The 15,233-nt window shown below is 43.1% G+C and overlaps 1 protein-coding gene across 1 annotated transcript in view; it reads right to left on the minus strand.

The window, feature by feature from the left end:
* Positions 1-347: 347 nt before the first annotated feature.
* Positions 348-15,233, minus strand: part of LOC123056927 (uncharacterized) — an 88,245-nt gene continuing 73,359 nt past the window's right edge. The window contains exons 2-7 of the mRNA XM_044480143.1: positions 4,322-4,783; positions 4,127-4,233; positions 3,853-4,004; positions 2,123-2,477; positions 1,928-1,995; positions 348-1,763 (exon numbers count right to left, since the gene is read on the minus strand). Coding sequence (XP_044336078.1) covers positions 1,972-1,995; positions 2,123-2,477; positions 3,853-4,004; positions 4,127-4,233; positions 4,322-4,783 — 1,100 coding nt within the window. The 3' untranslated portion in view covers positions 348-1,763; positions 1,928-1,971. The remainder of the gene's footprint in view (positions 1,764-1,927; positions 1,996-2,122; positions 2,478-3,852; positions 4,005-4,126; positions 4,234-4,321; positions 4,784-15,233) is intronic.

Here is a 15,233-nt window from a genome sequence, read left to right on the forward strand (position 1 = left end):
ATCCAGCGTGGCAAGCTGATGTGGCACAAGATTCAGCCCGGTCCAATTCAGTTTTCTACATGGGCCTAGCCCAACAATTCGGCCTTTTTACTATATATTTTCTCTATTAATTTTCTCTAGCTACATGGGTTATTTTTTCTAATAGTTTTGATTTCTACATTGGCCTGAACCAACAATTGGGCCTTTCGTTTTTGGGCCATGACCTTTTTGGCTCAACAGTTACATTTCTTTTTTTAGTTACATTTCTTTTTTTAAGATGGATCCAAGAGTCAGATGGGTTTGAGTGGGTCCCAATGGTCAGAGTCATGTTCTTAAAATTTTGATTTTCCAGTAAATAAAAACAAATATTTAAATCAGAACTGACTGAAAACAGAAGTTATACTTCAACAACCAAATTTGGCACCTTAGAATCAAACATACACCACGTTTATAATCGAACATACTTCACATCAGGTTTACAGCCACCAAGAACACAACTAAATATCAAAATATAACTATCTATCAGAGTATAACTAGCTCCAATGAGCTAGAACTCAATGCTTCTTCACTTCTTGGAGCCCACGACGAAACACGAATGAAGTACAGCATCTGCAAGTTATCAAACAATATGGTAAGGAGCAAAATAAAGGCAAATCTAAAAGCACATTAACTTGTAGGCAGTCTGTGTGCATAAATAAAGTAAAACAAGCAAAATGAGGCATAGAAATCAGTGGATACAAGTAGTTACTATCAGCAGCAAGTAAATACTACTCCATTCACATCAGGTTTACAATCCTATAAATGCGACATTTTTATCATGTAAGCATAGAAGGACAAATTAAATATCATTTAGATGTTTGAAACAAAGAACCAGAATTTAACCATTCGAACAGCAAAAAAATTGTTCCAGTAGATCATATCCGGTTTAAATTAACTCCTTTGACACCAATATTATACAACATCAAACAAGTATACATACTGATCAGGTTTAATTAGCACATAGAAGCCAAATACCAGTAACTAATGTTTAGTACACAAAGACATGATTCTGCTAAGTAGACAAGAAAATGGCTATCAGTGTATAAATAGCACATGATTTGTATACATAACTCCTGTGTTCAAGAACTTGATTAGAAAGCACTACCCTAAAGAAAGTAGGAAGCAAACATTTTACTTCTAAAGAAGGAAACCCAGATCAGCACCTTCACCATGACCGCAAGCTTGACCTGGGTATGCATACTTTAAAACAAAGGGCATTTGATTAGGCGAAGGAAAAAAAAGTTTAATTCAGCTAATGTATATTCTGTAGTACATAATTCAACATCATGCAAATGCACTATAGACACTGAAAGAAGAAAACACATACCCACATTGTTATATATAGTTCTGCTAGGGAATTTTAGAAACATAATCAAATGCAAATAGGAAGAACACCAAGATTGGTTTCTGTACAAAAATAAACTACAGCTAAAGGAAGGGTAACCGATGAAGAAAAAATCCTGATATACAAAGGTAAGCTCATTGTGCATTTTCTTTTTCAATGTGATACACAATAAGCATAAGTAACCACCAAAATCTCTCAATACCGATCATTAACTAGAGACCTCCCGGGAGCCAAAGCCCTAACAGCCATGGCATCGAATAGAAGAGTTGGTGTGCAAAGAAAAAGCGAATACCTCTCAGGGGCCGTAGACGGCGGCGATGACCCTGGTGTTGCCCATCTCGAACAGCGCCGATCCGTCGGCCCTGGAGAAGATGTCGACCTTGCCCTTGAGCTGCCGCATCTGCAAGGCAAGGCAGCAAACAGGAAGAATCAGAGGCAGTCGAGCCGGCATGAAGAGGATGAGGCTGCTCTGCTGTGGACAAGAAGATTTTAGCTAGGTATGATTGTTAAAAGAAATCAAGAAGACAGTGTAACAGTAGCAAACAGTATTCAGAGCATCATTACCCAGCCATACTCTCCGCGGACCCTTTCCACTCCATACTCCATGCCTACATACACTCCAGCAACAGCACCTGCAGATTAACAGAAGAAGCATCCGAATGTGTCAGCGAACATAAGAAGAAACGGATGAGTGTTTGACGCCAATGCATTTATATCAGCTAAATAAAACAACAGAGTAATACGCTTCTACTTGGTTACCCCAATATGCGCCAACAACAGAGTTGGCGGGGCGGGAACTGCAGCTGCAGCTGCAGGCTGAGGAGCGGGGGCTGCAGGAGCACCATTAGCCCGACGCGCTGCTCTGGCAAGCTTACGCCGGCGCTTGTCCTCCTTTTCAGCAATTGTCTTGGCGGACTTTGCAGCATGTTTCTTGGCCACCCTGGCAAGCCCGATGGCGTACCGCTCCTGCTTCCTCTCATCTAGCCTGCGCTTCTCAGCCTCCTTCTGGTCGCTGGTTGGGGGTGCAGGCTTTATGCGGCGCTCCACATTCGCCTTGTGGCTGGCCTTCTTGGCCTCACGCTTGGAGACAGGGTCCAGGCGCTCCATCTGGAGACTGATAGACAGTAATAAATCACACTGTTAAACCCTGGAAAATCCATGTACTCTGCAAAAGATATATTATACAGTATTTGACTAGCAAGTAGCAACCAGGCCTGTGTAACTTTTACTAATTCAAACATGTGTTAAAAATACTCAGTAATAGACAAATCTGCAAGCTAAGAGTTATCCAAATACTAGTAACTCACAGCAGGTAGAAAGAACATTTATATAGAGTAGCCCTAAACAAAACTAGGCAAACATCATGCTCAGAGTTATACAAAGAACTGACAAATAAGCACATTTTCAAGAAAAAAATAGATGGTACAGAGCACCATGTTCATAGTTGCCTGCACAAACTGCAAATGTGCTTCAACAAATAATTAAATGGTTTAGGGAATCAAAACTTCTTGCTGGTGTAGCGTCAGTAACAAATAATTCAAGACTTATGTATCGCAACAGAAAAGTCAAACAACAATAAAGAGGTGAAGTATGGAGATCAATGTGCAGCACAACACTCTAACATCAGGTAATGATAACACCCCAGTAATAGATTAATTTTATATGACCTGAGGGATTCAGCTAGAATGATAAAATGGTGAAATGCTATGGAACTTATAGATTGAAACCAAACATGAAAGCTCAATAGAACAATTAGGCTAGGACAGTACTCAACCAAACTCATCATGTGATCCTACTCAAGTTTTAGTTCCCTGTTAAAGTTAGGGAAACATACACCAACTCTACCAAAAAGCAACCGTAGATTATGTAATCTTGGCAAGTAATGATGACTCTGCTTCATATTCTATTTTGTTGGCAAGCAAATCAACAAGCTTAAAGTTCATCCACAACGGAAGGACATAACAAAAGCTTGAATCCAAGCTAACAGTAACTACTGTCACCTCACAAGTAACAAAAAAGGACAAACCTAACAGAGCCCACCACAATTTTCATGCATGAATTCCATCGAAACGGCCGCAACTTCTCACTAGTAGTGAAACAGACATACACAGTCGCTACTAGTGAAAACAGTTCTAAGGCATACACAATCGTTACATCTCGAGGCTGCAAGACAGTAATATGCGAGAATATGGCATACAAGCGAAACCACATCACACTATTTTTGGCAACAACAATGGGCCGTCTGATCCCACTAATGATTCCCAAATCCTAAAAATAGTTGTCACCCATGAACCAGCAAGTCAACGTAGCACCTAAGATTCAAGTATCTGGACTAGCAACACAATTTGCAAGAGCCAACTATATCAAGAGACATACTACCGAGTACTGACATACCACCAACTTGCTACGAAAGAAAGAATACATCTAAAAAGTTCTACCAAAAGAGAACCACCAAAATCTAGTTCTAGTCAGATTATGCAAGTACTGACATTTCACAAACGGTGTTGCTCTGGTGCTTGACGACTCTAGACAGCACGGGGGTGCCATGGTGGTGGTGGTGGTGGCGTCCTCTCCGGCGACCGGCGACCGGTGGTGGTGGCGGGCCGGGGTGGGAACACCGGGAGAACTCGACAGATCCGACCTGGAAACCCAAAAGAGCAAGTAAATTCAGCGCGTGAACCGAAGCAGAAGAGCCTCCCTGCGCGAAACCGCGAGGCGGGTTAGAATTAAGCGAGGAGGGGAGGGAGGCGGGGCTTGGCCGACCTGCTCGATGTGGCCCTGCGGGAAGTAGAAGACGAGGTCCCTGACGAGCGGGACGGTGACAAGCGGGCCGACGCAGGCGTGCCAGAGCTCGTCGTAGAGCGGATCCCCTGCTCGGAAAACCAGCACCGGCAAACATCAGCGACCAACGAGGAGGAGGATTGCGGCCGCGCTGGCCAGATTCGGAAGGCTGCGTACCTGCAGAGGGGCCTGCCGCGGCGCCATGGCGGCGGGCGGCATCTGCTGCTGCTGCTGCTGGCCAGCGGTGTGGCGGGAGGAACCCTAGCCGCTGCCATGGGGATGGAGCTCCAGGTCCAAGCCCTTGCGGATCTGGGAGCCGCCGCCACCGCCTAACCTGCTCGCGCGCATGATCTCCATCTTGTCTTCCAGTGAGGTGAGGGGAGGTGAGGGGAGGTGAGGGAGGAGGAGAGGGGGGAGCGCCAGCGGCGAGGTCGGAGGGAGACGCGGCAGCCAAGATCTGGTGCCGGAGGTGGCGGCGGCAAGGGAGGAGTGTAGCGCTAGGGTTTGCGCGAGAGAGAGGAGGGCTGGGTGGGGTTCGCGCGAGAGAGAAGGGTTGGGTGGGGATTTGCTGCCGTCGGATGGGGTGGATCGATGGACCGATGGATGGACTGATGTTTGCCAGGTCATCGATCCAAGCCACTAGTGACTCCACCAATTAGAATTAAGCTTAGGTAGTTTTTTTGTTTCTCTTATGATTTTCACCCTCTAATTCATGGTAAACATTCAACATATTAACCACTTATAGTTTGCTAAAATAAACCAATAGTGTGCACATATGTGTATCTTGGGATAACAAACAATGTTGATTTGGGGAGTTTTCACTTTCATTGCACAAAAGAGCCATTTTCCATTTTTCGAGTGCCCCAAATGAGGTTTTTTTGTGAATAACCTACCAAATAATTATTGCAAAATTGGACCAAATCATTTTTCTAAAATACTAGGCCATATTTAATGCACAATTGACCAAATTATTGGGTGTAAAAAGTTTTGATCCACCTCTGGTGAAAAAGACAAATTTTCGCCATTTTAGTTGGAAGCAGGTCAAATTTGAACTGCGGCTGCCTCATAGTTTGCTATTTATCTTTTACAAAAATCATTTCTAGGTACAAAAGTATCTATTTAATCAGAGAAACACCAAAACAATTCCAAGATTCAACCACTAGCTAGGAACGGTCATTCCCGTTGTTTTGACCGCATTTTGAAACGGGCATAAAAATTTCAAAAAAAATCAAAAAATTGTAAAACCTTCGCATTGTGTCATCATATGTGACCAAGTTCCCAGGAAAAATAATAAACTTGTAATACGGCAATTTTTTTTAAAAAGTGTTCTCAAAAACGAGCTATCATATGTGAAGATTCATGGCTTTCAAGTCAAATGATCAATCTTATGGCCATATTCATTGCCTAGTTTGTTCAAATGATCTCATATTGTGCACAAGGGTGCATATTGGAATGGCAAACAATGTTGCCTAAGGGATTTTTCATTTTCTTTGTACGAAAAATCAATTTTCCATTTTTCGAGTGCCCAAAAGGATGTTTTTTGTGAAGGACCTCCCAAATAATTGTTGCAAAATTAGACCAAATCATTTTTCTAAAATACTAGGACATATTTAATGCACAATTGACAAAATGGTTGGGTGTAAAAAGTTTTGATCCACCTCTCGTGAAAAAGACAAATTTCCGTCAATTCAGTTGGAAGCGGGTCAAATTTGAATTGCAGCTGCCTCATAGTTTACTATTGATTTTTTCCAAAAATCATTTCTAGTTACACAAGTACCTATTTAATCATAAATACATGGTTTGGTGGCAATACGTCGAGGTTTGGACGGTGGCCGAGGGCTCCAACTCTAGAGCGCGTAAACTCACATGCCCGCCGCGTGGTCACCGCGTGACCGTGGCGTTGCCATGTGTTCTGGGAGGCCTAGGCATGTCTAGTGGGTTGGACACTCCCCAGGTAGGTGCTAGGAATAAAATTACAACATAAGATTCTCACAAGGAGACCGATCAATGCTCAAACATGAATTAGCAGCCAAGTGTTTGATTAGCGGTACAGGAAATGTACATGGCTAATGGGCGTGTGTTTTGGCTGAGGATGATCAGTTACTAAGAAGACCGTCTTCACAAATTTTTAGCTCAAAAGGAGGAGCCTAGGTGGTACTTGCTTTGCAAACTACCACACTGGACATAAATACGAATGTTGAAGCTCGGCTCAAAATAATGAATGGATTGAGCTGGCATTTGGTGGAGCATGGTTATTTGGGCATAGGAAAGCACTGTAGAAAATGGATACTATTTGGACATGTCAAAGTGGTACTTCCTTCACAAACTATTGTTGTTAACAGAATAGGAAAATGAATATTTTTGAACTAGGCAAGGAAGTTTTTTACATATTTGACCAAGATATGACCCAAAGAATTTATGAGATTTTTTTGGGAATTTTGGGAATGACAGAAATATAGGTTGCTTCATAACCTAGGGCAAAAACTGCCACATGGACATGACACATAGGCAAAACTGATGACATGGCGCCTAGTCATCGCAACCCACCACAATTTACAATGCTATGACCATCTATATTGGTCGTTAACAACTAGAAATAAGGCAGCGGACTAGCGCTGTTTGCTTTATGACCATTTTGTGTAAGGAAATTACGACCTTTCTGACCAAAATGGTCGCAATGGTTTAGGGTTTGGAGCCCCCCGAACAGCTTTTGACCAATTGGTCTGAAATGGTCATAGATCTATGACCATTTCTTCCAGGGTCACTGACAGAAGGTCACTAGTTGACATATTTCTTGTAGTGAGTCCTCATGTTGACCCACCACAACAAGAAATGATGTGCCCACCCCAACTAGAAATGATGTGCCCAACACACCACACACGCAATCGGCCATTAAGAAAATAAGCATATATGATAGTACAATGTTATACATGAAAGTTAATTGCATATTTTCTCCTAAAATATTAGTCACGGGAAACAGAAACGAAGGGCATATCTCCCGTTGTCTCCACCGGACACCCCCTCTTTCTACACCACTTTCACATACGCACACAAACTATCTCTCGGCCCTCTAAAAGTATGCATGCCCATGACACATTCATGCATGACGGTCACTGTATTTCAAGCGAAAGCACTATACGGTCACTGGAGTTCATAATATGCTCGTTATGGTCACCGTATACATTCTCGTGGTGATCATATGGTATCTTGCTCATGATACGTCTCCGTATTTTGTTGATGACACTGGCGGACATTGTATTTGATGTGTGCTCCGTATTTTTTTGACGACACTTACGGTCATTGTATTTGAAGCGAAAGCACGATATGGTCACTGGACTTCAGAATAAGCTCATCACGGTCACCACATACATTTTGTGGTGCTAACCAACCAGTGGTTGGATGGTTTGGAGGACAGTGGTTTCTCGAGCCCACCAGGGTTAAAGTCCTAGTGCTTGCATTTATCCTGGGTTAATTTCAGTATTTTCCGGCGATGTGCATTCAGTGGGAGGAGATGTTCCACTCGACTACGAGGCACCTATGGTGACTTCGTAAAATCTCAAGATCATATGCTAGCCCTCGAAGGTGCTCATAGGGGTAGGGTCTGTGTGTGCGCTTATAGCGGTGAGTTCTTGCGCGTATATATGAGCACTTGCGTCTGTACCATGTTAAAAAAATACATGTTGTGATTATACGGTCACTGGCTCACCCGTACAACTCTGTATTTTATTGATGACACAATCAATTGACCAATCAAACGTTCCACGTGGTGCAACTAGTGTTGCACTATCGAGGCGCGTAACTGTGGGGCCCACCTGTCAGCGCGTATATGAAAAAAAGAAATGATAGTTTGATTCTATACTGTATTAATAAATTACATTTTAGGGTGATCATACGGTCACTGGCTCACCATACAGCTCCGTAATTTGTTGATGACACGATCAATTGAGCAACGGTCCACATTCAGCAGCGCACATTACCATAGGGCCCACCCGTCAGCGTGTAAATGGAGGACAGAAATGGTAATAAATTAGTGGTCGGTGGGGATTCGAAGTCGTGAGACCTCTGGTTGGCAGTCGCCGGCGGTGGGGACGGTGATTGGGCGGTGGCGTGGGGATCACCGAAGAAAAAGCTAAGCGCGGGGGGCCTAGAGGGATGGCCGGGGCGGCGGTGGGGAGTGGTTTCAGGGCGGGCGGGGCGGCATGGCAGCGCGGGCTAGCCGCGGGCAGCGGCGGCCGGCGGTTTGGCCAGTGGTGGCTAGCGACTCAGGGGGGTGGAGGTTGAAGATAAACTGCAGGCCCTTGATTTCGTATCCAGCGGCTGGAAAATCTACTGACCAGAGATGAAAAAGTCAGTCGACTGACGTGTAGGCTTGCCCCGCACGTACACATGCACGCACGCAACACTCGCACGAACACACGCACGCATGCAGGCGTGCAACACTGACACGTACACATAACGAACACACACACATGCATGCAGGTGCGCAACACTGACACGTACACATGCACTCACGAACACACACACGTAGGCACACATGCATGCAACACTGAAATGTACACATGCACACACGCAACACTCGCACGCCTGCATGCACATAGCACACGACGCAAGACACATGCTCAACCTATACGTGCATGCACCCTTTGTTAAGGACATGGATTGTTATGGGTATTAATCAATCTTATCTGTGATAAGCAGAACATTGATGTTTGCAGCGGTCTTTATGAATCACAATGTATCGAACGAGCTATCAACATATATATGAAAATTTTAAAATTCTCTTACATTATATAGTAGGCTTATCTACATGAAATAGATGACGTCACACTCAATAAACAATCATTGGTTTATGAAATACCCGCTTCTGACCGCCCTGGCCTACCAAAAGTTCCTCTGCCGTGCGCTACCTGCGTTGGGTCACTAACATGCAGGCCATGTACCCAAAGAGCACACACGTCAGTGGAAGAATGGTGCTGTGTTGTACGTCAGAGTCGAAGGCGCCACTCGTTGCACGACCAGCTGAACACGCCTCCTTGCCGCATTCAAGCGCCTCCATGAAACCCGTGTGGAAGCCGAGAAACCCACTCTGGACACATGTCCGTTCATGACCGGTCCGACATTAAATGCAAGCCGGCCGAGCTCCTCCTGTTTGCCATCTATTTAATCTCCTATTTAAACGAGGCCAAACGCTATCCAAGAATCACACACCTCCGCCGCTCCTCTATCTCCTCCCTCACCATTTTTTCCACTCTTACAATGGCTTGCGAAGAGTAGCTATACCGCATCCAAGCTGGCTGGATGGCCCGCCGAGCCCGCCGGATACGAGCTATGCAGCTCGCTGATCCACCTCCCTCCCATCGCCCGACGGAGCCAGTTGCCGCCCCAAGCCGATGCGTGGTTCAGCAACTCGCCGCTCCAGGCCAGCTCGACGATGAGTGGTGCTCGGGCGTCGTTGTTGCCGTCCACGCCGCCGCCTCGTACCGCGCCTCCCGTGTCTGCGACCGCGTCTCCCGTTTCTATGGCCGAGACTCCCATGCCGGCGGCCGTGCCATGCAAGCAGAGACAGAAACCAGGTGCGCAGAGAGCGACGAGTCGGTGGCCAGCGCCTTCACATCTGCCGCCATCATCAAGGAGAAGTAGAACACGGGAGGCCGCCGCCGCTTGGGTCTCATGAAGGCCACTGCAGAGGCGACACCGGCGTACATAGCAGGTGTCTTGCCGGATCCTTTTGTTGCGAGGACCTTCCTCGACCCCGCATGGGCTCCACGGAAGCGGAGAAGCCCCCTTCCACCATCATCTTGGGAATCAGCCAACCATATCAGTTGGGCGGTGGGGAAGCGAGTCGTCCTTTGCGCTGAAGCATATACCTCCGGGGCTCCTGGCAGTCCGGTGATCGTGCTGCCGGACATGAGGAACACGAATGGATCGGCGGACAACCATTTAGGCCAGGTATTATATACCTGTGCTATCCAGAACTAGCACCGCTTAGTTGATTTGAATGTAATGAAACCTGTCATGTTTGTATGAAAATACGGTATTTTATATGAATTTCGGCATTGTTCATATGAAATATCACTGTGTTTGCATGAATTTCGTCCGGTTGGTTGAGTTGCTGTCAGAATGTGTGCGGCTATAGTTGGATGGCGTAATTTGCGGGTCATCGGTCGGTCTGCGGCCAGCTTGGGCGGCGTGGTGGGTCAGAAAAAGCACAGCTCGTGCGAGCTCGTCTCCAATGTGCGCGCTGGAGGATGCATGAGCTCCCAAGCCTCGTTCATCGGTGGCAAAGACACCGGTGCACAAAAGGGTCGCCAATATTTTGGCTACCCCGGGCAAGATCCAGACAGCCCCTCCCAGCAGATTCAAATCCCTCGTTCGCCGTGAAATTTTGCCATGTGTTGTTTTCAAGGATGATACGTCTCCGACGTATCTATAATTTATGAAGTATTCATGCTATTATATTATCTATTTTGGATGTTTATGGGCTTTATTATACACTTTTATATTATTTTTGGGACTAACTTATTAGCCGGAGGCCCAGCCCAAAATGTTGTTTTATTGCCTATTTCAGTGTTTCAAAGAAAAGGAATATCAAATGGAGTCCAAACGGAATGAAACCTTCGGGGGAGTTATTTTTGCAACGGAAGCAATCCAAGAGACTTGGAGTAGACGTCAGGGAAGCTTCAAGGAAACCACGAGGCAAGGAGGCACGCCCTACCCCCTGGGCGCCTCCCCCACCCCACCCTCATGGGCCCCTCGTGGCTCCCCTGACCGACTTCTTTCGCCTATATATACCCATATACCCTAAAAACATCGGGGAACAGAATAGATCGGGAGTTCCGCCGCCAAAAGCCTCCGTATCCACCGAAAACCAATCTAGACCCGTTCCGGCACCCTGCCGGAGGGGGGAATCACTCTCCGGTGGCCATCTTCATCATCCCGGTGCTCTCCATTATGAGGAGGGAGTAGTTCACCCTCGGGGCTGAGGGTATATACCAGTAGCTATGTGTTTGATCTCTCTCTCTCTCTCTCTCTCTCTCGTGTTCTTGAGGTGGTACGATCTTGATGTATCGCGAGCTTTGCTATTATAGTTGGATCTTATGATGTTTCTCCCCCTCTGCTCTCTTGTGATGAATTGAGTTTTCCCTTTGAAGTTATCTTATCGGATTGAGTATTTAAGGATTTGAGAACACTTGGTGTATGTTTTGCATGTGCTTATCTATGGTGACAATGGGATATCATGTGATTCACTTGATGTATGTTTTGGTGATCAACTTGCGAGTTCCGTGACCTCATGAACTTATGCATAGGGTTTAGCACACGTTTTTGTCTTGACTCTCCAGTAGAAACTTTGGGGCACTCTTTGAAGTTCTTTGTGTTGGTTGAATAGATGAATCTGAGATTGTGTGATGCATATTGTATAATCATACCCACAGATACTTGACGTGACATTGGAGTATCTAGGTGACATTAGGGTTTTTGTTGATTTGTGTCTTAAGGTGTTATTCTAGCACAAACTCTATGATAGATTGGACAGAAAGAATAGCTTCATGTTATTTTACTACGGACTCTTGAATAGATCGATCAGAAAGGATAACTTTGAGGTGGTTTTGTACCCTACCATAATCTCTTCGTTTGTTCTCCGCTATTAGTGACTTTGGAGTGACTCTTTGTTGCATGTTGAGGGAAAGTTATAGGATCCAATTATGTTATTATAGTTGAGGGAACTTGCACTAGTGAAAGTATGAACCCTAGGCCTTGTTTCAACGCATTGCAATACCGTTTGTGCTCACTTTTATCATTAGTTACCTTGTTGTTTTTATATTTTCATATTACAAAAACCTTTATCTACTATCCATATTGCACTTGTATCACCATCTCTTCGCCGAACTAGTGCACCTATACAATTTACCATTGTATTGGGTGTGTTGGGGACAAAAGAGACTCTTTGTTATTTGGTTGCAGGGTTGTTTGAGAGAGACCATCTTCAACCTACGCCTCCCACGGATTGATAAACCTTAGGTCATCCACTTGAGGGAAATTTGCTACTATCCTACAAACCTCTCCACTTGGAGGCCCACCAACGTCTACAAGAAGAAGGTTGCGTAATAGACATCAAGCTCTTTTCTGGCGCCATTGCCGGGGTGGTGAGTGCTTGAAGGTATATCTTTAGATCTTACAATCGAATATGTTAGTTTCTTGTTTTATCACTAGTTTAGTTTATAAAAGAAAACTACCAAAAAATGGAATTGAGTTTGCCTCATACTCTTCATCCTTTTAATATCTTTCGTGAGAATGATGGAAAGGAAAATTGTGCTCAAGTGCTAGAACAAGAGGTCTATAAAATGTTTGGCATTAAATCTTTGAATGATGAGCATGATTGCAATGTTGCTAGTATGAACTCTTTGAATATCCATAGTACTAATGATGATTGCACTAGTCATGATGAAAACGTCTCTTATAAGCATGTCAACTTTTGTGGAGTGCATCAAGTTTGCAAGTACATACCAAACAGGGAAGATAGATTTTGCAAGAGGCATAAGTATTTGGAAACTAAATGGTTGCAAGAAAGGCTAGATGTTTGTGCTGAAAATTTAAACTTTCTTAGCTGTACTTGTGAACTTTGCAATGAACGTGATCATTTCAGTACCCAATGCCAATTTTTTCATGATCGTATCGTGTCCAAAAATTGTGATGACTTGATTTCCCTTGCACATCATAATGAACTTAGTTTGCTCTTGGGTTATGAAGAAATGAAACGTATATCTAAGGTTATTCCAGAATTTGCCCTTGATAGAGTTCTTAATTTGGATCTAGAGGAAATTTATATGTATTGTGCGGTGAATTGCATTGAAAATCCTTATATTGTCAAGTATATAATGAAAAGAAAAGAAATAGAAGATGAAGAGAATACTAATGAAAGGGAAGAGACTTCCCAATATCCTCCTGTTATTTCTTATGATGAATCAGGGAACGAGGAGGAGCTTTCTATTCAACCAATCTCATTAATAAGGAGCTCAAAAGAGAGGGTTAAACCCACACATGATGTGAAGAAGAAAAAGAAAATATGGAGAAGCAAAGGTAAAAAGGTATCCCTCCCAAATGATGTTGCTCCTATTACTCATTGTGATGATGATAATTGCTATACTATCGGTGCTATCCATACTATTAATGATGAGAGTGATTATGCTTATAATATGAAAAGGCCCAAGCTTGGGGATGCTATGTTTGATGAGAATGACATGTTTGAGAATATATTTGCTGCAATTAATGTCTGTTCCAAGCTTGTGGAGGCTATGTTTAATGAAGATGATATTTCTAGCCTCCCAACTTTTGATATGCAAATTTGTTATGATGATAGCATGCCCCCTACTTATGATGACTATATTGATGAAAGTGGATTTGGAAGAGTGTCAACTTTAGGAAGTAGTAATCCCACTATTTTGGAGGATGTTGAATCTTATTGTGATAATTATAAAAGTGGATTTGGAGAGGCCATGACTTTATTTAGTAATGATTCCACTATCTTGGAAGAGGTTTCAATCGATTATGATGAGAACAAAGTTGCTACTTATGATGATTATTGTGATGAAACTTATGCTATAAAAAGTAGTGATGATTATATTTATAAAACTTGTCATGATTATGATTACCCTTTTCCTGAATACTACTCTTTTCATGTGGAAACAATTTGTAGTATTCTAGTTTCTTATGATACTCCCACTATTCCGAATGAGAAGAATTCTGCTTATGTGGAGAGTAGTAAATTTTCTATGATTGTAGATCATGGAAGCGATGCTTTATGTGATGGTTATATTGTTGAATTCATTCATGATGCTACTGAAAATTATCATGAGGGAGGAACATATGCTTGTAGGAATTGTAATAATATCAAGTTTCCTCTCTATGTGCTTAAAGTTTTGAAGTTATGCTTGTTTTGCCCTCCTATGCTAGTTGATTATTGTTCCCATAAGTTGTTTGCTCACAAAATCCCTACGCATAGGAAGAGGGTTAGACTTAAATGTGCTTTTCATATGCTTCATGATGCTCCCATTATGTTTCAATTCTTACCTTTATGAGCATTACTGAAATCATCATGCCTAGCTAGGGGCGTGAAACGATAGCGCTTGTTGGGAGGCAACCCAATTTTATTTTTGTTCTTTGCTTTTTGCTCCTGTTTAGTAATAAATAATTCATCTAGCCTCTGGTTAGATGAGGTTTTATGTTTTAATTAGTGTTTGTGCCAAGTGAAGCCTTTAGGATCTTCTTGGGTGATTGTTATTTGATCTTGCTGTAAAAAACATAAAGTATGCGCTCACGAGAATAATTTTCATTTTTTACCATAAAGCAATAAAATACCAATTCCAACTTAAGTAAATCAATAAACAAATTTCCTAGAACTTCCTAATTTCTCAGGATTTTTGGAGTTACAGAAGTATTCGGAACCTACATATTACTACAGACTGTTCTGTTTTTGACAGATTCTGTTTTCTATGTGTTGTTTGCTTATTTTGATGAATCTATGAGTAGTATCGGAGGGTATGAGCCATAGAGAAGTTGGAATACAGTATATATTACACCAATATGAATTTAGAGTGAGTTCATAACAGTACCCAAGTGGTGATTTATTTTCTTATACTAAGGAACTTACGAGTTTTCTTTTGAGTTTTGTGTTGTGAAGTTTTCAAGTTTTGGGTAAAGATTTGATAGATTATGGAATAAGGAGTGGCAAGAGCCTAATCTTGGGGATGTCCAAGGCACCCCAAGGTAATATTCAAGGACAACCAAGAGCCTAAGCTTGGGGATGCCCCGGAAGGCATCCCCTCTTTCATCTTTGTTCATCGGTAACTTTACTTGGAGCTATATTTTTATTCACCACATGATATGTGTTTGCTTGGAGAATCAATTTATTTTGTTAGGATTCGCTTGCCGTTATTTAGGACAATGTTTTGCATCTTTTATTTCAATAAAAGTGGCATTGATAGCCTTTACTATGCCTATTTTACAAGTCTACATGTTGCTGTTTGAAAACAGAAAGTTTACCGCTGTTGCAAAAATTCCCTAGAAAAGTCAGAATGTGATAATATGTTGA

This window comes from Triticum aestivum, chromosome 3A (genome assembly GCF_018294505.1).
Source record: "Triticum aestivum cultivar Chinese Spring chromosome 3A, IWGSC CS RefSeq v2.1, whole genome shotgun sequence".
Lineage (NCBI taxonomy): Eukaryota > Viridiplantae > Streptophyta > Magnoliopsida > Poales > Poaceae > Triticum > Triticum aestivum.